General features: G+C 50.2%; 9 protein-coding genes across 9 annotated transcripts; 5 read left to right on the top strand and 4 right to left on the bottom strand.

Annotated features, from left to right (window-relative positions):
* Positions 1-1,537: 1,537 nt before the first annotated feature.
* BDR25DRAFT_319849 (uncharacterized protein) lies at positions 1,538-4,722 on the bottom strand (the record flags this gene model as incomplete). Its single annotated transcript, XM_033691856.1, has 5 exons — positions 1,538-3,480; positions 3,537-3,567; positions 3,632-3,988; positions 4,040-4,402; positions 4,453-4,722. The coding sequence occupies 5 exons, from the start codon at positions 4,720-4,722 to the stop codon at positions 1,538-1,540; spliced, it is 2,964 nt and encodes a 987-aa protein (XP_033540488.1).
* A 289-nt stretch (positions 4,723-5,011) lies between these two features.
* On the top strand, positions 5,012-5,464 carry BDR25DRAFT_319848 (uncharacterized protein; the record flags this gene model as incomplete). The annotated part of the gene is made up of 1 exon (XM_033691855.1): positions 5,012-5,464. The coding sequence occupies one exon, from the start codon at positions 5,012-5,014 to the stop codon at positions 5,462-5,464; it is 453 nt and encodes a 150-aa protein (XP_033540487.1).
* A 178-nt stretch (positions 5,465-5,642) lies between these two features.
* BDR25DRAFT_307672 (uncharacterized protein) lies at positions 5,643-8,232 on the bottom strand. Its single transcript, XM_033690880.1, has 4 exons — positions 7,857-8,232; positions 6,315-7,801; positions 6,223-6,251; positions 5,643-6,172 (listed from the first exon to the last, which is right to left on the bottom strand). Exons 1-4 carry the CDS (start codon positions 7,877-7,879, stop codon positions 5,945-5,947), a joined length of 1,767 nt encoding a protein of 588 aa, XP_033540486.1. The 5' UTR covers positions 7,880-8,232; the 3' UTR covers positions 5,643-5,944.
* A 396-nt stretch (positions 8,233-8,628) lies between these two features.
* Positions 8,629-10,732, bottom strand: BDR25DRAFT_272832 (uncharacterized protein). The gene is made up of 3 exons (XM_033687332.1): positions 10,010-10,732; positions 9,390-9,954; positions 8,629-9,337 (listed from the first exon to the last, which is right to left on the bottom strand). Exons 1-3 carry the CDS (start codon positions 10,566-10,568, stop codon positions 9,103-9,105), a joined length of 1,359 nt encoding a protein of 452 aa, XP_033540485.1. The 5' UTR covers positions 10,569-10,732; the 3' UTR covers positions 8,629-9,102.
* A 704-nt stretch (positions 10,733-11,436) lies between these two features.
* Positions 11,437-13,849, top strand: BDR25DRAFT_245090 (uncharacterized protein; the record flags this gene model as incomplete). Its single annotated transcript, XM_033685875.1, has 5 exons — positions 11,437-11,598; positions 11,771-12,194; positions 12,258-13,191; positions 13,243-13,432; positions 13,481-13,849. The coding sequence occupies 5 exons, from the start codon at positions 11,437-11,439 to the stop codon at positions 13,847-13,849; spliced, it is 2,079 nt and encodes a 692-aa protein (XP_033540484.1).
* Positions 13,850-14,646: 797 nt separating this feature from the next.
* On the top strand, positions 14,647-16,365 carry BDR25DRAFT_347127 (adenylate kinase-like protein cytosolic). The gene is made up of 4 exons (XM_033694234.1): positions 14,647-15,084; positions 15,155-15,207; positions 15,283-15,437; positions 15,533-16,365. The coding sequence occupies exons 1-4, from the start codon at positions 14,922-14,924 to the stop codon at positions 15,993-15,995; spliced, it is 834 nt and encodes a 277-aa protein (XP_033540483.1). The 5' UTR covers positions 14,647-14,921; the 3' UTR covers positions 15,996-16,365.
* A 1,124-nt stretch (positions 16,366-17,489) lies between these two features.
* BDR25DRAFT_297756 (uncharacterized protein) lies at positions 17,490-19,007 on the bottom strand (the record flags this gene model as incomplete). Its single annotated transcript, XM_033689023.1, has 2 exons — positions 18,315-19,007; positions 17,490-18,262 (listed from the first exon to the last, which is right to left on the bottom strand). The coding sequence occupies exons 1-2, from the start codon at positions 18,721-18,723 to the stop codon at positions 17,490-17,492; spliced, it is 1,182 nt and encodes a 393-aa protein (XP_033540482.1). The 5' UTR covers positions 18,724-19,007.
* A 116-nt stretch (positions 19,008-19,123) lies between these two features.
* BDR25DRAFT_272820 (NADH-ubiquinone oxidoreductase-like protein 20.8 kDa subunit) lies at positions 19,124-19,913 on the top strand. Its single transcript, XM_033687331.1, has 4 exons — positions 19,124-19,195; positions 19,248-19,475; positions 19,533-19,665; positions 19,715-19,913. The coding sequence occupies exons 1-4, from the start codon at positions 19,176-19,178 to the stop codon at positions 19,796-19,798; spliced, it is 465 nt and encodes a 154-aa protein (XP_033540481.1). The 5' UTR covers positions 19,124-19,175; the 3' UTR covers positions 19,799-19,913.
* Positions 19,914-20,857: 944 nt separating this feature from the next.
* On the top strand, positions 20,858-21,448 carry BDR25DRAFT_245180 (uncharacterized protein; the record flags this gene model as incomplete). Its single annotated transcript, XM_033685879.1, has 1 exon — positions 20,858-21,448. A coding segment is annotated over one exon (591 nt), but the record flags the coding sequence as incomplete, so codon positions are not given.
* Positions 21,449-21,615: the final 167 nt, after the last annotated feature.

Raw genomic sequence — 21,615 nt, 5'->3', positions numbered from 1 at the left:
CTCACGACATTTCAGGTCTCATCCACGTTACGATAGATTAAAACGGAGATTAATCGACCACGTGCTCATCTTCGTCTATTCCCACAAAGATGGGGCCTTGGAGGTGTGGTTCTAAACATGGGCAGAGATGCAGTGCAGCATAATGAGGCGGTGCGATTGTTGCTTCACACTGCATGCACTTGATTATTGGAGTCGTACCTGTGGCTCCGTACCTCGTACACTGTTTTGACCCGCTTGTACGGAAGAGCAGAGTGGCAGTGCACTACTGCATGGTTTACCCATGGTGGGGAAGGGTGAGAACGCACACATTCAAGGATACAGATGCACACATACGTGTACCAATTTCCAGGACAGAGGTTCGCTCGTGGGATATCCTGCAGGCTGGTATTGAATTTCGAGGGCGAAGTGTTTTCATACATATCGTCCTTCCATCCACCTACCCACCCACTCACTGCAGATGAGATGTTAAACATAGTAATCGCGATATTGAGCGAGTCGGCTCGTCTTCCATCGCAACGGCAATAAGGCCTCCTAAGTAATAACCTAATCGTGAGGACAATCTTAGTTCGAAGAATTAGTGATTCTGAAAAGTTGTGGACGCTAGACAATTCTTCCTGCCCGTCTCTGAAGTTCAGAAATCTAGATTTGAGACATCGACCTTAAGAAGAAGGTCGTTCGGGAAGGAGCTTCGAGGATGCTGAGGATGCCATCCTCCGCACTCCACACGCACGGAACTCCCCTCTTCGTTTGGGCAGAACCTACAGGCCTAAGCGATGTTCCACAAGGGCCCCGATGGTGGTGGGGTCTTAATCTCCATAAATTAAACATGCGGGAGAGCGCTGCTGGGAAGCAATGCCCTCGACAGTGTGGATCAGGCGATTAAGAATTCTCGATAATGGGCTAAGGGTGTCCAAAGAGTGTTATTTTTGGCTCATGGATATCATTGGGGGGAAATTGTAAAATGCATTTTATCATGCTTTCATTCCTAAACTCGTTCCATATTTGAAAGACTAGGAAACTTATCCTACAGCATTGCCATGCTGTGACGGCTGGAAAAGGTGTGGTCCTGCTTTCGTGGGTGCGTGCAGATCGTATCCTAATCCTCCACACCAGCCACCCCGCTGCTCGCAATCGATTCCCCTCTCTGTTTTGTCCGGACTTCGATCCAACACTCAAAAGTAAGTCCTAATCCTAGCCACCCCCTCTTCCTCAAATCTCGTAGCCCCACAGACGCAAGCATCTTCCGTTTCGTGGCCTGTTAGTGGCTTGCATTTTGCTCTGTTCACCCAAAGACCCTGAACCTGGCCTTTGCATCGGACATGTCGAAAATAACCAAGGAAGCCAAAAGCTCTGTATCTGCCTTCCACCCGCAATATTCTTGCTCTAGCCGTCGTAACTTAAGGCTTCAATATTCTTAGGGGAATCGAGATATCGTATCTAACAGTGATGGAGTCTAAAGACAAGTTTGAGAGACCAAGCCCTCGCTGTCAGGATCCTGGAATAGGCGCGGGTATGCGGTAGTAGGCCTTCCCAGGAATCAGGACAACTCTCCAGCATCCAACTCAGGAATTCTGAGCGTTGGAGCCCTCGCAATGACAGGTTTGTTCTTTAAGCTCATCAGTCGATTGTAGTGCGGCCGGATATCGTACTCCTTGAAGGTTTCCCCAGATCCAATCTTGACGGTCCTCAACATGCACTTCCCGTCTTTGAGCCAGAAGCACTGCAAGCAATTCTCAAGTGGCATAGCGAGAGCAATAGTTCCGGGCTTGAACACGCTAGTGCTAATCTTGGACGATGCCTTCTTTAGCTTGCGGGGTGATAGACCGCCTTTGGCGGTGTATTCGAACTGGATAATTTCTGTCATTGCGTTGGCAACGGTGAAGGTGGTCCCGGAAGGAGACTGTGCTGCATGGACAACTTTCGTGCTATACTGCTCGTTCTGTAGAGAGTCATAGCCTGGGAAGGGGAGAAGCAGTGGATATTCTTTCCCGAGGAAAGCTGTAACTATAGCGCTTCGGCGCATTGTATCGTAAAACACGCTGGTAAGATCACCATCGTTGAGTGTCCAAGGGGGTAATTTGAACGAGCGGGAATGCTCGGATATGGTGCTCACAGGTTCCCTCTCGCAATCCCAAACGTCGACGTAGACACAATGGTCACCCAACTGCGTTGCTACCACAAGCCGTTTGCTGTCGGTCGAGAAATAAATCTTTCTTGAAACAATCGCACTTTGCCTTTGTTGTTCTTCTGCCACCTCTTTTGAGCTAAGCCCCTTGAGGTGCTCACCAAACCAGCCTGTATCTGTCTTCAATTGTTCCGTGACAGACTCATCACTCTTAGTTCTTCCGACATTGATCGTGCGGCGATGCGAGACCCCCCCTCGAAGTTCATAGACTTGGATCTGGTGGTGGAAGGCCATCAGTTTGATGCCGTCTTCCAGTCGATAGATTAAGATCTGATCATTCATAGATGTTGCAACGAATTTGTCGTTCCGAGAAACGGCTAGACAAATCTCGCCAATTCTGCCTGAAACCTCGATTTCCGTTTCGAATTCCGGATTGAGGTTGATTCCGTCGAAGATTAAGAGCTTATGCTTCTGCAACCCAGCAGCTGCAATGATTGCACATTTATGATTCCCGGAAGCGGCAGCCTCGATCCCTCCAACTTCATACTTACAACCCTGGATAGCCGATGTATCATTGCTTGGAATGTCAAATCGAATAAGGTTGTCAGCACATTTCCCCCATAATAACAAGGAGTGGCCAGACGTAGAAAATACAAACGAGGGATCCTTCGGCAGAGGGAATGCTTCCTTCTCTTTCGTCGTTGGTCTTCGTCTTATTGAGTTTGCAATCCGTACTGTTCTACTTGTTGGTTTCACCTTTGCAATACTGCCTCCGCTCATCATAGAATCTGTCGAAGGAGTATTTAACCTGAGGCTTGATATATCTGATTGCGCTGAAACTGTCTCTGGAATACTCTCCGGAATGTTCAGAGCGTTCACTGGTATTGGAAGATCCATGGACATCCTTGACGAGATCGGTATTGGAACGTTCAAGGATTCATTTAACGGGCTGACAGGATATTCTATGAACGAAGACCCAGGCGGGGATCGCCGAGAGAGAGGAGTGAATGCAGCCGGGCTGACAGGAGATTCCAAGTAGCCTGGAGGCTGGCTTGGGGACTGCTCTGGGATATCTTTGCTTTCGCTCAAACTCGAGACCTGTGAAAGATTACAAGCGGGCATAGTCGATTGAGACGGTAGGCTTATAGCAACGCTTTCAGCTTCGGAAGACACGGTATGTGAGGTACCTGATGCCGACGCTGCGTCGTATGACCCTGAATCGCCGACAGAATACTGACTCAAGCCGTAATCATCGAAATGGAAAGTTTCAAGTGCATTTGCGAGGTGCTGAAACGGTTCTATGAGGCGTGCGTATTTAATCTTTTCACCCGAGCTACAACTTGGACATGATACGCCTGAGCCTCGGTTAGAATGTAGGCCGCGTAGTTTGAAAAATTATCGTGGTCCATACCTTCTTTCCAATTCACAATTGGAGAATTCTCCTGTATGCTCTAGTAGTATGAATTAGCTTTATCTCAAGATTGGATCATTAAATTGCTCAAATACCTCATAGGCCCACTTGTCACACCATCTGAGCTTATATTCGAGATGTTTTCTGGGAATGACATGTAGTTTTGGGCAGTTGACAATATATAGAGGTAGCAGCGTGCCTTCTAAATCCCTAGTGTGTGTCTCGACGTTGAGCGAAGTCATGCGCGTGATCCATTCTCTCGCCATCTCTTCTAAATCATTTGCAGTTACGCCTGTTCTCCTGATGCTGAACTGCTCATAGCCAGACTTCCGATTTGATAACCATTCTGAGAAGCTCTTCAACGCGGCCTCGAAATAAGGACTGGTTTCGAGGACATTCCGGCCATAGCTAAATACTCTTGAAGCTGTCGGTCTAGGGCTAGGCCCCTGCTGCTATGAGGATGGTTAGTAGATACTGGCAATTATTAGCGGGCTGCCGCTTACCAAAAGGGAATCTTGTCGAGACAGAAAGCTGTCAAAATCCTCATTCCAGTCAAGGAGTGTGATGGAAAGTGAGTCTAACAAGTGAGGAGTTGGGGTCATCGGGCCGGTGACATGGAAAATTGAGATTATGAGGCTCGTTCTTGTCTGGTATAGCTGCTCCAAGGTCTCATCTGTATCAATCACAAATTGGTGAGATCCGACCACACCACTCTGCCGTCGAAGGTCAACATAGCGTTGAGTCAAAGCAGACTCGACAGCCCAAAGGCAGTCAAACAAGACCCAGTATGCATCGATCCAGTCCTCTTCCATAGTCCCATGAATGAGGGAAGTGATGAACATTTCGGGCTTGATGTTGAGAGGATACTGAAAAGCGTTAGCCCTGCTTTATCAATTAGGATTATAATGAGGTTTACCAATCCGGCAGCGTAAGTTGGTAATCTTGCATTGGCCCATTCTTGGATATATGGATTCTCACGTGATATCTCATTCACCGAATCAAGTATTGCGGCGAAGAGGTCTGATACCACGAACCGGTCGACGCCATGGAGCCGATCATGCTGCCACGCAGTATTGATGGAGACTTGTAGGCGCCGTTTGTCGTGCGCTGCGATGTTTTCTTTCCTCAGAAGCAATAGTCTCAGCCCGGAGAGTAAAGTCTGGGCAAGTATGTGTCTCGGCCTCATGAATTCTCTCGTCAACAGTGTCGTTTGACTTGGGAATAGCCTTGTTTTTACGTTGACTAGATAGAGGATGGTAGAGAATAGGAGTTCGGATGGTAGAAGACAGGAGAGGACATATGGCGGGCATTCCAACACGCCAGTTGCATTTCCACTTAGATAAGAGCGCTGGAGATCGAAGATCGTCCTAATCCATATAATTGTTTGGATGGATTCCTCAGGGTTCTGGGGTTCGCCATCTTGGAGTGTGGAATCGATGGAGTGCTGACCGATAATCTCGCGCAGAATTGTCGCAATGTCATGCCGTCCTTGGAGATGCTGCCAGACTTCCGCGAGGTTCCTGTGCTGGAAGGACATTGACACGGACAAGTCGAAAACAGGGCACGACGGGTATTACGACAAAGCCTGGGATAGACGGTGTGGCTTTCACAAAGTGGATGGTATTTGGGAAGAGATGCATACCGGCCAGACGACTCTTCACGCAGACTCACGGTCACAGCGGATATCTTCGTTGCCTGCAGGCGTGCACAAGACAGCCTTGGGCGGACCGGACTGCGCTGGGCTTGGCTGTCACATTCTCAAGGAGGGTACGGCAGAGGGCGAGGTGGTTGGTTTGGAAAATTCAGCTGAGCAGGGTCTCAGGCCTGTGTTCCGCAACGGTTTATTACACACCCTTGTCCCTTGCGCTAACTCTAACACCCGACAATGCAACTCCCCGCCAGCCGCCGCCCAAAAGCAAATGGGATGACAAGATTGCCGGCCCAGAGCGTAAATATAGACCACAGCCGGCCCGGCCTAAACTGTGAATTGCAAGAATGCCGGAAAGTTGTGCTCATCTGCCTCACCGGTGAAGCAGTCACGTGCAGACGTGAGCAACCTCCAGGACCAGCAACACTTCGATTAGTGGCCTGATAAGCAAGTCCGATGTGGGATTCAGAAAAGGTGTATTGGTTGTACTCTAATCAGCAATGCTTTCGCCCTTGACCTGGCACCCGGCAGTTGCACATCCAGAGCATTGGAAGACCAAGGCTGTGTTAAAGATTAGGTACTATTTACGTCTTTGAGAGCTTGCATCTCGTTATTTTGATGTACACAATCTATGGAAAGAATCTTAAGCGAGTGTTCCGACGCCAATCATTGTTGTTCGAAATCAACTGTTGACCGTAACGCCATGCCCATCCAAAGAGGGTATTATCGCGAGAAATCGACTGCAAGTTTTGGCACCTTCTCATTTGAGCCATCCCCAAACAAATTGCACCAACGATTTAAAGTTTTCCTCATCCCAAATCGGCGCTTTCGGATTAGGAAACTCAAGATGACCCCTTCTGCGTCCAGGTACAACTACCTTCGGTGGCGGCCGGAAGATTTGCATTGAGGCATGTCGTCGCCATTTGAATGGGTTCCAGCCATCGGACCTTATGTGGTATGCCGCGATAAGGGCAAAGAAAGCAACGATCTTGAATTAAAGTTAGCGAAAGATAAAAGCTTGGATACAATAAGACTTACTCCGATGTACGAGGCGATGAAATCCGGAGCTACGAGGTGGTTAGCCAGGGCTGAAAACTTACAGGAGGAGTGATCAGGGGACGCAAACTTACTGCTAAATGGATGTATAAAAGCCCGCCAATTATTAAATAGTATGAGCAAGATGCAGAACAGAAGTCCGTAATATGCCCGGAACAATTGTCCGTGCGTGCGATACGGATATTGCTTGTCATCTCGATTGTATGCAGATCGATTCTCCAGGGTATGGTCCTCTGCTGCAGCCTTTATTCGGTGATAGAACTGAATGTACGAAAGACAAATGGCCGCGTAGGAGATCAATTCCGACACCACTGCATTATTAGTGATTCGACCCAGAACGATTGCGGGGAATGGTTTCACAGCGAGGAATGCCACTAGCCCAAAGCACCAGCTGACCGTTACAGTTCCCAAAGGAACGCCTCGGGAAGTCGTTCTCTCGAGGCGTCTTCTCCAATTTTGAGCGAAGAGTGGCCAAGCCTCCGGGATGGATGCCAAGGCGTGAAGCAACCGGCTTGAATTGTAGAGTGCATTGATTCCGGAGGTCGTTGCCGAAAATATGAAGAATCCGTTGAAAATACTGGGCCAGACACGCAAGTGATTTCTGACCGCTGCAAGGACGTATACACTGTTTTGTCCAGCCCTTACAGAATTGATTTGAATATTTACCAGATTCGGGTCGTTGTAAGGAACGTTGAGGCCACCCGCAAAGGTACAAAGGACGTATAGAATTGTAATCCGCAGCGTCAGCTTCTTGGTAGCTAGTTTGATTGTTTCGTGTTTTTCAAGATCTTTATTCTCCGCAGCGGTAATCGCGATAGTCTCGAAACCGACAAACGAGAAGAGTCCAGCTGCAATCCCAGTCCACAGAGCTAAGAATTGGCCTTGTTCTCCTCTTAGAACCACACCAGGGTTTGCGTCGTGCGAAGGATGGACGACTAAGCTTTCAGAAGAGAAGCCATATGGCCTGTTCCAAGTCCAGAAATGGTTTCCATGCGGGACTTTTTGAATTGCCGAGAGGATAACGTTAAAAACGATCAGCCCTGATATGAAGAAGATCTTGATAACTCCAAATATGTACTCCAGCTGGCCATATTGGCGTACGGGAAGCAGGTTAATACAGCCGATCAGGATCAGGAAAATGAAGACCCAGACCGCTGGACTATATCCCTCTGTGCTCCAGCCCAACTCCTTATCAGGGTATCCCACATCCTTAAGGTACTGCTCGTCAAAGCGAAATTTCCAGAGTTGCGCCACGGCCAGGACTTCTGCTGCAATAATAACCGTCCACGCAAACCAGGAGATCCATCCCGTTGCATATCCAACAGCTTCATCAATGAATCGGCCTGGAAATTCGAACAGAGGGCCTTGGACGGGGAAGAGAGCGGTCATCTCTCCTATACAGGCAATTACGGACCACATTACAGACGCTGCTAAAACGAAGGCGATAATCGCAAGTCCTGGACCGGCGATGTATATTACTTTCCCGCTTTGTAGGAATAATCCGAAGCCTATACAGGCGCTGAACGCCATCATGTTCACATGGCGCTCTTTCAGATCCGCTCTATCATAGCAGCATCAGCTCCGTCCTGTCCAGGTTAGATCGAAGGAGTTCATACCTTAATACCGTGTGCCTGGTCATCGTGGATACAGATGCGCACACAGGCGTTCGATATCAATTTCAAGGCAAAAGGAACGCTCAGTGGAGCATATCGAACACTCTACAAGAGTCGAGAAAACAAGGCTCGAAGAGAGGGCTGTGGACTGCGGAGTCTACGGCATAATAGTACTGGGAGGGGTCGAGGAACAACATCCGTATCCAATAAATCGGGCGAATAATCTAGTGAGGGGTTATGCAGTGATACCTTGCCCTAGGGCTCAGCTGCAATAAAGCAGCAAGTCGAAGTTGCAGGAGTTCGTCGAAGGAAGGTTGCACAAGGGGCTGCAAGGCCTGTTCGAAATTGAGTTGACATTTCTCGTTGGCCAGACATGGACTGTCCATGGAAGTGGAGCAGGCGCAAGAGCGACATGCTGGGCACAGACTTGTGCCATTGTGTTGGGAGAGGCTGCAGAATGCAGGGTTTAATACGAAACACGACGCCCCCATGGCTGAATCTGCAGGCATCGTGAGAGGTGGTTGGGTGAAGAGTGATTGTTCTTGGCCTGGGCTGAGTCCATCTCCGGAGTGGCTCCCTCCCGTGGGTTTGACCTGTGCACCAAAAGGCAGCAGTTCATCACAGAAAGGGAATCGCGCGAGATTAGCGTCCGCTCACCGTTGTTTAGTGGCTGACCTAAATGCAACCTCCTGCCTCTCCTGATATCGGTTTTGTGCAACAAATTGGTATTTTACACACCTGCTTCAGGAACTCCTTAATTCTCATATTCGTATGTATTGAAGCATGCTATGCAAATCGATCTCCTTGACGCTACAGAAAGACCTATCGATCTCGCGCTCGATCAAATCTCTGTGACACCCGGATACATTGAGACGCCACAAATGGCAACACGGCTGATGACGCAATCTCGCTTTCCGAAAATCGAGTTCCACCTTCATGTTCTCGTGCTCCTGAGGTCTCCCGTTCTAGAAGAGATGCTGGCCTGCCGAATATGAAAGAGTTCAAGATATGGATGTGTTGATGTGTTGACATGTGAACTCGGTTGCTGTCCAGAGGTTACAAATCCTGACTTCTAATTCCTACAGGGACCAAACTCCAGCCATGCAACTGATTAGGGGAAATGTGAACCATCCTTTATGGTACCGGTTAGACAAACGGGAGATCAGGTACCTTGCTACTAGACCGACTCCAAACGCCCAGAAAAAGTTATCCTTGCCTGCAGACGCTGTCCCAAGAATAATAGGACAGCTCAGCGCCCACCCCTACCGGACTTGGCTTTGATACGCTTGAGAAGTTCATCACCTCCTGCACCAGGTGCTCTCTTAACTTGTTCGCCAAGTTGAACGTTGGACCTGGGTACGATAGTATAGGTAGTGGGACCGGCTTCCATGCGGGCACGTTGGAAGGCACGCGGAGCTTCAAGGGCCTTCGCTCTGGCAACAGCAGCTTGATTGTTGGTGTGTGCGGTACGAACGGGAAGTTTGCTGCAATAGACTGTTAACAAACCGATAGAAAGAGCGGATAAAGAAAACCCACGTTGGATCATACTCCGCTTGAGAGAATTCCTTCTTGCGGTAGTCGTCGGTGCGTCGGAGGATAGGACGGGTCCAGTCCGTGAAGAGGCGTTCAGCTTGGCGTTTGATGCCTAGTTCTGGACGCTTGCTCTTGATGTAGAACATGATGACTTTGCCGATACCAGATGCAACCAGACTATCCTTATTGACGGGGAGCTTAGCCAACGCAGCAAAAAGCTCCCGCTGGATGCTGTATGCTGGAAGACTGCCGTCGCTTAGCGGCTCGAGAAAGAAGCGGACCGCTTCGAGCAGATTAATTTCAGGGTCGACGATGGATTCCCTAAGTGTATTCTTGTTGAGAAGAGCGACAACTTCTGGGAGAAGTTTGAGCTTGTGGGCAGCTGGCTCTCCCCGCTTGCGACCTTCGTTGTCGGCTTCTGCAGCAGCAGCCATACGACGTCGCATGTCTTCAATCTCTTGGTCTGCCATTTGATCCAGGTCGATGTCGCCTTTCTTGCGACGACGTGAGGAGCCCTTCGAAGACTTAACAACCTGGTCAATCGATCGATCGAGGGCGCGTTTTCGACCTGTTTAAGACCATTAGTCTGCGTAAAATAAAACTGCTGGGCACTAGGTACGTACGCTCTTCTGGAGTAAGGTGCTCGTCTTCCGCTGCTGAGTCTGGGCTTGCTCCTCTGATTCTACCCTCCTTTCGCTTCCTGCTCTTTCTGCCACCTGTGTCCTCTCCCGCACTGACCTCATCGTCATGTGTCTTCTTCCTCCTCGGCTTGTCACGTCTGCTGTCTTTCTTCTTCTTCTTTTTGGCAGGTTCACCCTCACCTTCAGCCCTCTTCCGCTTATGCACGCCGATCAAGTTGACATTAGTCTCATCGATCATTTGCGCCGGGCGCTCCTCGATGGCAATATCTTCAGCATTGAAATCGTCAAACTGCTGCTCGTCTAACTCAGAAAGCTCAGAAGCATCATCGGACAAGCCTGCGCCTTCAATGTCGTCTTGGTCAGGCACTTCGGCCTTATCCTCAAAATCAGTAGCCTCCATGTCCTGCTCCGGAGCGGCAATGAGTGAATTTGGGGTTGAATTCTCTTCGTCGACCTCGGGATGGAGAGGATCGTCTGAGTCGTGGCCGGCTTCTGGTAGCGGGGAGTTAGAGTGGGAAGAGGTGAATTGAGGATCTGCCATAGCGGCTGAAAGAGAGTGTCGCGCACCCGGTAGTAAGGAAAGACCAAGTGAGCAAGTGGAGAGAGTGCCGTTTGTAGGGTCGGAGGTGGAGGACAATAGGGACGCGTTGGAGCGATGTATTAGATGCGGGAAAGAAAAGTTGGGAAGTTGTCGATGGACTCCCGACTTTGGGCGATGGTCTTGGCGGGTGGACAAAGGTTTTGCCGAAATTCGTCGCTTTGTCCGCCTCGCCTTCACCTGCCAAGCGTCTTTGAGACTCCCTCACCTCAGCAGCAACACTTTCATCTCCACCTTCCCCTACTAATTAGGGCGCACTTCCCTGGCGCGTCCTTATCCCCTCTCATCCTCCCACCCTTTGTTCTCTCCCACGATCCATCCTCACGATCCAAACCTCAAACCTTGCGCCGCTTCCACGATCCACCGGTTCTCTCTCACGACCTCCGTTTGCCTTCTTGCACGCTTAGTAGCCAAGTATAACTTTCTCGCCTCAGTTCTTTCGAAGTCACATATTTGTTCTACTCTCAGTGGCTTGGACGTTGGAGGCAACACCCCGGGGGCTGTTGAGGCGGTGGCAGGAGAGGAGGGCGAGCTTCGTCTCTGTCCTGAGGGCTCAAGCGCAGACTACCCGCTGTTCTTGCCTGGCAAGGTCATAGCTAGCAACGATTCATACAGCCTTTCTTTTCCTGTGTTAGCGAGAGGAAGAAGTCTACTTTGTTCTCCTGGCCTTAGGGGTCAGCCTCGCGGATCTGGTTGCGACACATCGACCCTGAAGCGAGTAGCTTTATTCCACAGTGTCTTTATTACAAGCCCCGAAACTCCTCTAACTTAGCCTATTTGCCCATCTGTTCCCAGAAAACGATTGCCCACCATGTCTCAGCCTTCAGCTGAGGTCGCTGCCGACTTCAAAGACGCTCTTCAAGACTTGAAAATCAATAGTAGACCTGAGATTAGCAATCTAACCCTGATCGCCAAGGAGAATACAGAGTATGCGCAAGCCATATCCCGAGAACTGGAGAATCACATTCGAACGGTGAGTCTTTTCAGGAGTTCACATCATGTGAATCAGGCCTTGGCACCACTTTCACACTTCATCTTCACTTGTCTGTTCTAAGCCTCTACCCCTCTTAAGTGGCCTATGCTCCCTAATTGACTGGTCCTTCCTACCATAAATCTTGAATTGGTTCAGCAGCTAACTTGCATAGACCCGGCCAGAGTGGAAACTCCCTGCTCTATATGTTCTCGATTCCATCGTCAAAAACGTGGGTACTCCATACACGGTCTATCTAGGTCGTAATTTGTATCGTACTTTCATGGATGCCTACACACTCATGGACCCCGCTACACGAAAGGCAATGGAAGGGCTCTTGAAGACCTGGAAACAGCCTGTTCCTGAGTCAATGGATATGCGCCCTGTCTTCTCCCCTGAAGTCACCCGCGACATTGAAAATGCCCTCATAAAATTTCGTACGATTGCTGTTCAGCAACAGGCTTTGTCGCAGAAACCGGGCATACAGCATAACATGCCTGCAAGACCGATGCCAAGTGTTCCTTGGAGGAATACTCCTACCCCCCCACAAAATGCTACTCGATTTGCGGCGGCGAATGACCCAAGGCTTCGACAGGTTAGTTAAACCTTTATACCTTCATTACAGATCCTCTTAACCAATAATCGTTAGCCCTTGCCTCCAGCACTACCCTATGGGCAATATCCACCTTCAGCCACGCCGCAAATCCAGTCTCAGCCATCCATCTCGTTCTATCCGCAGCCACCTCAAGCCATCGATGTAGAGGGTTTGAAGGCTAGTTTGAGCAAACTCATTACATCTACCCAAGCGGCGTGGGCTTTGAGCCCTGTCGATGTAGCCATCCAACAGAAGCTGAAGGCGCTTCTCGATCTCCAGATGATCTTAAACACTCAAACCCTTCCTCCAGAGCAGCTGAAAGCGGCCGCGGATCAAATTCAAGCCATGTCGCCTCCCCCAGCACCGGCCACTGCCTTTACCCCCCCTGCCTCTATACCTCCGCCAGTCATTGCCTCTCCACAGCAGAACACATCTCCCCTATTTCCGCCCTCAAGCACTGCTGTGAACATTGGACAGATCCTTGCCAATGCAAGACCTCCAGTTCCGCCGTCCCCAGCTCCCGCAGCCACAACTCCTTCTCTTGCGGACATGCTGAGGCGGGTCTCTTCTCCAATGAATTCGTCATCAACACCCGCGTCGGTGGCGCCATTTTATCCCCCCCCTTTTTCTGCTGCACCACTTCCGATGGCAATACCAGTTCCTACAGCTCAATCCCCAGCTCTAGCGCCCGCTTCGGCAACCACTGTTAATCTTGCACAACTCCTTGGACAGTTTAGCAAGTCTGCAGCTACCCCCATGGCCCCAGTGCCTCAACCACATTCATCTTTCCCACAATCGCAACCGCAGTCATCCGCTGCCCCCCTATCAACCGGTGATGTGAAATGGCTTCTCAATGCATTGAAGGCACAGAACCTGCTTCCTCCGGGCCCTCCAATGAGTGCTCAAGCCACTCCTCTGTCGTCAGAGCCAATGACCCGACAGGTGTCAGCGAACACTGGGGTACATACTGATGTGGATCTAACCACAGCATCAATGAAGCAGTAGGTTGAGCCTCATCTCCTCATGTAGTCCTAGTGCTTATATACATTTAGACCTCGATTTCACTTGATTACGAAATTGTACGAAGCATACCCCAACATCTGCGCTACATGCGGACGTCGATTTGAATCCTCTCTGGAGGGTAAAGAGAGGAAAGCTCGTCATATGGATTGGCACTTCAAGGTCAAGGATCCAGATGTTGCGAAGCGTGGTATCCATCGTAGCTGGTACATCAGTGAGAAAGTACGTCAACTCAGCCGAAATCATTTAGCGAAGCTAACGAGATTGTAGGAATGGATAGAGTATCGCGAAGTTGACGAAGCTTCCCCGGAGCAAGCTGTGAATGGTGTCACTAGTGCCACCGCCGCCCCTAAGAAGGAAACCAAGGACAGATATGTCCCTGTTCCTACAGATGCTGCCCTCGTCCATGCGCCTTGTCCAATTTGCCAGGAGAAGTTTGAACCGCAATGGCTAGTCGAAGCAAATGATTTCGTATGGATGGACGCAGTTAAAGTCAATGGCAAGGTTTATCACGCAACTTGCTGGGAGGAGTATAGCAAGGGCTCTAGTCTAGCTGCACCAAGCACGCCGGACTCAGTCCTCGGCAAGCGTAAGGCCGAGGACAGTATTGGATCAGGCAAAAAGGTCCGCGCCTATTGATTCTGGGCTTACGGATGATGGAAGGTCGTGAAAATTAGCTTGTTAGACAGTCAAGGTGTGTATAGGCGGCATAGTTGTTCGTATTTGGTTTGTGCATAGCATGGTGTTGGGGGAGTTGGGCTTCGGCTCTATGACACTATCGGGTTTCTCTTTTAGATCTCGGATGATTTTCAGGTACGGACAGGCGGCGCGTCAGACATGCCTGGTTTAAACCACGTGTCGGGTAGTACCCAGCAACAAAATTCTATGTTCTCAAGTGAGTACTGCGGCAGCACAGTTCTCACTTTCTTTCAGGGTTTCTTCGATGTTTCATGTGGAATAGGCTCTACTCAATAGAGGCACTATTCTTTTCCCCCCAAGTCCTCGTACTGATGCTAATTGCTCTCTAGCTTGTGATGCCTTAAGTATTATATTTGCATACGCGCAATGAAATACTGGACTCCGCCCTGGGAGGTCATGAATGATGAAAATGCCTTAATCAAATATGTTCCTGTGTTTACCCTATACTGTCTTGCAATCGGGCTTTCCAAAGAAAACCGCACTTGCTACGACCTTTTTAGAATATGTTCTCAGTAAAACTCACATATCTTGTTGAGAACATAGTTCCGTGAACACGTGGGCAGTTCCTTCAGACCGGGATAGCATCACCTCGCATTTCCCGATCTGATCTGCCCAGGTGATGGCTGATTGGCCTGTGCGCCTCGATCTGGGGGAAACCGATGTTGAAAACCGCGCATTGCTCGGAAAGCGAGAGCCAAAAGAAATTCTTCTGACACTTGTAAAGTGTCTCTGGAAACAATAAAGCCTTTTTCACTCTCTTATATGCTCTTTCGGTGTGTTTGCGACGTGCATAGGCAATATCGGCCCTTCCCCGACCTCGGAACCGCCAAACGCCAAGTTAACCCGTCCAGCCGAGCCGTTTTCCTCACCTTGGAAGCTCTCAACCTCACCCAACAGCAAGCTACATCTTCGCCCTTCTCGCACCCAATTGCGCCTACACCACCCCTCTTCCTCGGCCTACAACCTCGCCAGATCTTTATCCCCCCTTTTTTCTTTTACACATATCGGCGCAATGGCTCCCATACAGGACCAGGCCATCAATGACCTGAAATCCCACATCTCGCGGCTTGAAGCGCGGATCGCGGAGCTCGAGGGAAGAATGACTGGTGGAGGTGGGAGCACGGCGGCTCAATTAGAAGGCGTGAGGATGATTTTGATGGGTCCACCGGGTGCTGGTGAGTTGTTTTATCTTTTCCCCGGATGTTTTGTTTGTGGCGCGAATATTTCGCTGACAAGAACCTCTAGGGAAGGGAACACAAGCGCCGAAGATCAAGGAAAAGTACTGCGTCTGCCATCTCGTACGTATTATCTACTTAAATGGAGTTCCATGGGTAATTTTCGGGCATGGGGAACATGAATGCTAATGCTTTTAGGCTACCGGAGATATGCTGCGGGCGCAGGTCGCAAAGAAAACTGCTCTCGGGCGGGAAGCGAAGAAGATCATGGACGCCGGGGGTCTTGTGAGCGATGAAATCATGGTCAACATGATCAAGAGCGAGCTAGAAGGCAACGTAGAGTGCAAGAACGGGTATGTGCCCCCAATGGCATTCGCCAGAGCCCTCCCTAGCCTGGCAACGCTTCCTTCAAGAACATTTTTCGCTGACAACAGCTTGTGCTGCGCAGATTCATCCTCGACGGCTTTCCCCGCACTGTGACCCAAGCAGAGAAGCTTGATGAGATGCTCTTAAGCTCCCGCAAGCCCCTTGAACATGCTGTGGAGCTCCAGATCGACGACGCGCTCCTCGTCGCCCGAATCACCGGCCGTCTGGTCCACCCTGCCTCCGGCCGCTCGTACCATAAGATCTTCAATCCGCCCAAGGAGGCCATGAAGGACGACGTTACCGGCGAGCCGCTAATACAACGTTCCGATGATAATGCCGATACCCTAAAGAAGCGACTCTCTACATACCACCAACAGACCAGCCCCGTTGTTGCATACTACCAAAAGACCGGCATTTGGAAGCCAATTGATGCTAGCCAAGAGCCCGGCCAGGTCTGGAAGAGCCTGTTGAAGATCTTCGACGACAACAAGACGATAGGAGGTAAGACCGGCGGCCTCTTCAACAAGCTGGGGCTGAAGAACTAGATCTGCGTAGATGTGTCGCGGGCGTTGGGATTAGAAGGGGCAAGGAAGATAGGTAACATGACACGCATTTCTGGCATGGAAATGCTAAGCAATTGGGCAATAAATGGTCAAATGAACGGGTTCATGTGTGAAGTGTTGGTCTAAGTAAAAGTGAGTTTCTTTTCGCCTATGCCTTGGGCGAGAGGATACGGGTTGCACATGCACATAAATGGTATGGATCCCCCGGATTCCCTTGTACTTTTAAAGATGAAAGCTTTTCTGGTTAGGGCCAAGGGAGCATTTGGTGGGAAGCGTGTTTCTCATATTGTACGTTTGATGGTGCTCAGCTTTCCTGACGTTCAGAAGTCAAGGGAGAGCGCATTATTAGAAGGGTTAGGAATGCAATAGTTCCAACAAATACTAGTCGTTCTATGCCTACAATAACAATGACAACCCCCTCTGTTCATTTCATCCAACACCAGCTTGCAATATTATAAGCGCACCATAACCTCAGCCAAATTGTGGATAAGCCTCTAGTTATAATTCACCTCAGCACACGTGACGAGCTTGCGGAAAATCCAAACCCCGACTACCGACCAGTTTTCCGTCCAAGCTCAACTTTTCAAGAACGTCACTTTCCGAATTGCTTCACCCGTTGCACACATCCCCCACCCCCTCATCCCTCACTCCTAAAGTCCAAGATGTTCGGAGGCCGTAAGTCTCTCATTGCCGCTATCGTTTAGCATGATTCTAACCGAAGAAACAGCACCACCACCACCTTCTAAAGAGGAGCTCGAGGTGGGTTCCAACCTCATCTGCGAATATCTAGTTTGCTTTGGCGATGTTGTTCGTGTAACTGATTGAGGGTGCAAAGGCTGGCGAGGCAGAAACTGCGCAGAGTATCCGATGGACAGCTGCTGCTTGTTTACTACTCTACCTTTGTAAGTCGGGATGAGGGACAATGAATTTCTGTGCAGTGTTTGGCTAATAGAGTGGTGAAGCTCCTTTCGCCGTTGAGTACGCGAAGAAACTCGTCTAAACGATTCGATTGCCCTTTTTCATACGAAAAGCTACCGGAATACATATGCATTCGGCGGCTGTGATGGTATTGGGATGGAACGACAAACTTGGACGCTATGAGGGACACTATACAATGTACTTTTAGGGGGGAAGGGGGGTGGATGCATGCACTGTAACAATATAGATAGTATTGGTCTATTGGCTGGATGTCTCTCGCTTCTACGGATAATGCAAATTTGACGTTGACGTGCTATCTCTAATGTGCTCGATCATTCAACTTGCTGGAGATGGCAGATGTAAGTTTGGCTTCGCAGCTATGCGATGGATACGGGTGGAAGGTGACATGAATGTAGCGAACATCAGCATTTCCGTCATTCGTGAATTATGGGTATCTTCAAGCCGGTGTGATGATCCAGACGAGACTTTTATCCTGCCAAAATGCTCCTCCAAGAATTGCTCGACGATGGTACGAAACTGCCTGTGTCCTCGGCATGTTCACCTGCCAATGTTCGTCGGCTTCTTCTCCTTCTCCCACTCGTCGTACTCTTGCTTCGTGTCATCCACCCACTTCTTCAGGTGCTCCAGCTGCTTGTCGTAGTCTTTCAGTAGCTTCTCCAAAGCCTTTTGGTCTTCCTCGGACAGCACTTCACCGTTCTGTTGGCTGTCAACCGTTTTCCCCAGCTTCTCCGTCTCTTCTTGCAACATTCGAGCGCGCTCCCGGACTCCGGACATCCGCGCCCAGATCTCTTCCTGCCGCCCGCCAAGCACTGGATCAAAGGTTTTCTTCTCCAAATCGATGAGCTTCTTCTTGAGCTCTTCTTCCGCCTGGTCCATGACGTATCCTCGGTTGCGCAGAAGCTGCACCTTGGTCGCTAACGCCAAAGTTCGCTGGGTGAAAACAATGTGTTTCCGCTTCGCTTCGGTGATTCGTGAGGCCACGTTCAGCTCATGCATATCCTTCATCAAAGACAAACTGCTGTTGATCTCGTGCAGACGTGACTGGAGCCCATTAACTGCCAGATGCTGCATTTGGATGCGGGCCGCAATTTCCTCGAATCCTCGTGCCAGGACGGGAATGGAGCCAGGGCTCGGTTTCTTCGACAGCGCCTCCTCCCACTTCTTCTCGTCTTCGAATTGCTGAGGTCCGTAGAAAGGGGCTTCATCAGGCTTGACTTGGTTGTAGAAGTAGTGGCCGAACGCGCAGTCTTGGCTAGCCGGGTTCCACTTGGTGAAGAGAGTAGTTATTTGGTCCTGAACCGACTTTTCTCCTGCATCAAGTGTCAACAACATATGTGAGGGGAAGAGACAAGGTAGACGTACTATGGCCGCTGATCGAAGTATTTGGCCAGGGCGAAGCGCTAGATTGCCTCAGCTGAGGCAGTCCTTGCTGTTGCTGCTGAAGCTGTTGCTGCTGCAGGGTTGGGAGCATGGGGGCGGGCTGCAACTTCCCCCCAAAGATACTATTATTCGACATGTGGTGCTGCTGCTGCTGCTGCTGCTGCTGCTGAGACGCACCGAACAAGCCGGGATTTTGCTGCGACATTGGAAATTGGCCAGCGCCGGCCTGTGGAGCCGCAGTTGAGCTGAAGAGACTGGGGGCGGGTTGGGAAGCAGCGTTCTGCTGACTTTGGGCGAAGAGACCGCCCGGTGGACCGATGGTGCTGCCGAACAGCGTGCCCGTTCTCTTTTCTGGATTGGGATTCGGATTGCCAAAGTTAAACCCCGACATGCTAATAGTATGGTACAGGTGTAGTTTGGTGGGTTGACGGAAGTGGGGAGGTATTAGGGCTCGGCGATATATTCTTTTATACCGGCGAAAACAATGCTTTGTGCAGGAGTGTCGAGAGATGCGTGAAGCCTTTGTTTTGACGCGCTTTCACCACGCGCAGTTCGAGGATCGTGAACACCACAGAAGGGAGCAGTTGCCGGAAAGGACCAGTAGCCTCTGAAAATTTGAAACTAAGAGGATCGAAGGGGGTTTCCTGGTGCGGAGGACGATGGGACAGAGAAAAGTGCGAAGCAGGCTGCTCAAGTAAAGGAACAGCTCCAGGTCCATTCAGCCAGTCGCAATGCGGCTCGTGCACTATCTTGGCGATCATCCTCGACTTCACCTCTGAACCAGCTCCCACCACCAATTCACACTGGTGGCACCCTCCCCGCCATTGGCCCACGAAACTCAAAATGTCGGCACGACAGCCCAGGTACTTACATTTCGCGCTTATTGAACGGCGTCCGCGACCTAATTGAGCGCAGATTCAATCAGCAAGCCCTCTATGATACGACCCCTCTACCCGACCACATCCCTAAAGTCAAGGAGCTCGGGGCCAGCTCAGCACCCCTCTTGAGTGCCTCCTTCTTTATTGGTGCACGATGCAAAGCCTATAATGATGACTACATGATGTGCAAGACCGAGGCAAACGGTCGGGGAGAGTTTGATTGCATGAAGGAAGGCCGCAAGGTCACGAGATGCGCTGCGAGCGTGTACGAGGTCCCCACGGTCATGTCATGCGGTCCAGCTGTGGCTAACTAGTGTTGTAGTATTAAGGACCTCAACGAGAACTGTTTGGACGAGTTCCGCAGTCACTGGCAGTGTTTGGAGAATCATAACCAACAGCTATGGAATTGCCGAGCGCCGGAGCGGAAGCTGAACAAATGCGTGTTCGATAAGCTGGTGTGTATAGATGTATCATGTTGTCTTAAGCGTTGCCTAATAGTTACAGAAATTGGAGAAGGTGATACCAGATACGCCAAAGGGCGAGGAACCAGTGCATATCAGAAAACGCAACATTTACGCATCGCACTGAGAATTGTACATTATTACGGAAGAGATCAGACTATGCAGATCGGAACCCAGTGCGTCTGATCTCAATTGTGACTTGAATGGAAGCTGAAGTCTTGTTTGGAGCAATATGTTTTTACCTGGGCGTCCATCCCTTACTCTTGTTCTGCTGACCTCCAGGACGTGTCCATTTCTCTCGAAGAGCCTTTTGCAGCCACTGAATAGGTGTTGAGAATTCCCTCTTATCACGGCGTTTGCGCAGGCGGGAGCGTGGACGTTCCAAGGTTGTCTGCACCCACCTTGACTTACAACGCAGGTGGCAGTGGTGAAGCGTGAACGATGCCCTCCCTTATGGCATTCACTCCGACCCCCACACATATTGTGCGTTGTAATTTTCTATAAAAACAGCACCTACTAGCTGTGGTCTCTCTCCTCTGTCCCCTTCTGCCCACAGTCAAATCCAAGTATTCTGCGAACAAATCACGACCCCGGTATCCTGTATATCTTCCTTCTGAAGCTTCATTCACCTGGCATCCCTTGGCCTTGATATCTTATCCGCACACCCAACTTCTCCTCTTCAGCGAACCCCCAACGATCAAGATTGTAGGCGCCATCTAAGCATTACCCCTGCGTTGTTTTAGCTCTCCCCGTTGTCCATCCGAATTCTTCAGCTCTTCATCTTCATAGCCTAAACACACGGTCACCATGTCTTCAGATTCTATTCTCGATCTCTATGGCAACCAGGAGATCACTCACAACGAGGATCTCGAGTCACGGAACGGCCATATCCATCTCCCGGACCACTTCCCGGGCAAGATACTGACGTTTCCCACCGACGTCGAAGTTCCGATCATTGCGGCACTGCCACCGCTATCCTCATGCAGCAGCCGCAGCAGCATCTCTGAGGGTGGCGAGCGCGAGGACACCAGTGTGGGAGGAAACACCAATGAGCTTACTATATACCCTCAGGCTAAGCTTGGATGGAGTGATGCAGATCTTAGTATGACCGCATCTTTCACTACTCTAAGGCTAATACATACTAACGACGTAGCCCAAAGACTACCTCCTGAGCGTCCTATACGCCGATCTCATCCTAAAAGACCAGCTCTTCTTCGTCCCACTCCTCTCTGACCTCGCAAATACCCCTGAACCCATCCATCTCCAACTCTTTGCCAAAACCCCGATATCCACTACTCCGGCCACTGCTTTCAGTGCAAATGCTCCAATTGGCACGGGACGCGCTATCTCCCAAACCTTGCTCGCAGAATCAGGTACTACCTGCGTATCCGCCGCTTCGGCACGCCAATCCCTCGCCGCAAACCTTCTCTCTGACTTCGACACTGTGAACTCCATCTGTGCTAAATACAACATGATGGCCGCCCTATATTCGCTGCCCGACAACCGACTTGAAAGCATCGAGTGCGGAATGCGGGGCATGACTAATGTTACGGAATCAGAGCGTTGGAGTCGGAAGTGGCATTTGAGGGATGTAGATGGGGACTGTGAACTGGAAGCGAGGATTGAAGCATATCTTTTGGAGACTGGGTTTGAGGAGTTGAGAGAGTGGATTGGGTGTGTGGAGGTGGGGTTGGGATTGGGTTTCGATGATAGGAGATGCTGGGCGGATGTGTATGCGGCGGCGGGAGAGTTTTTGAAGATGGCATACGAAGAGTAGGGGGGTATAGGAGGGGGAGGGGTGGAAATTGTAACGAGAGTAGAGGTTGGGTTGGTGGGGTTTCGTGAAGTGGGATAGAGGTGTGAAGATCCAGGATTTGTCGGAAAGTGCTTGTGTGACTTGAGAATTGTCGTTCGTGACAGATATATTAACGGCCTGTCTATCAA

Source organism: Lindgomyces ingoldianus, assembly GCF_010093535.1.
Source record: "Lindgomyces ingoldianus strain ATCC 200398 unplaced genomic scaffold BDR25scaffold_57, whole genome shotgun sequence".
NCBI lineage: Eukaryota > Fungi > Ascomycota > Dothideomycetes > Pleosporales > Lindgomycetaceae > Lindgomyces > Lindgomyces ingoldianus.
The sequence above is the reverse complement of the archived record's forward strand: the minus strand, read 5'-3'. Positions and strand labels throughout refer to the sequence as shown.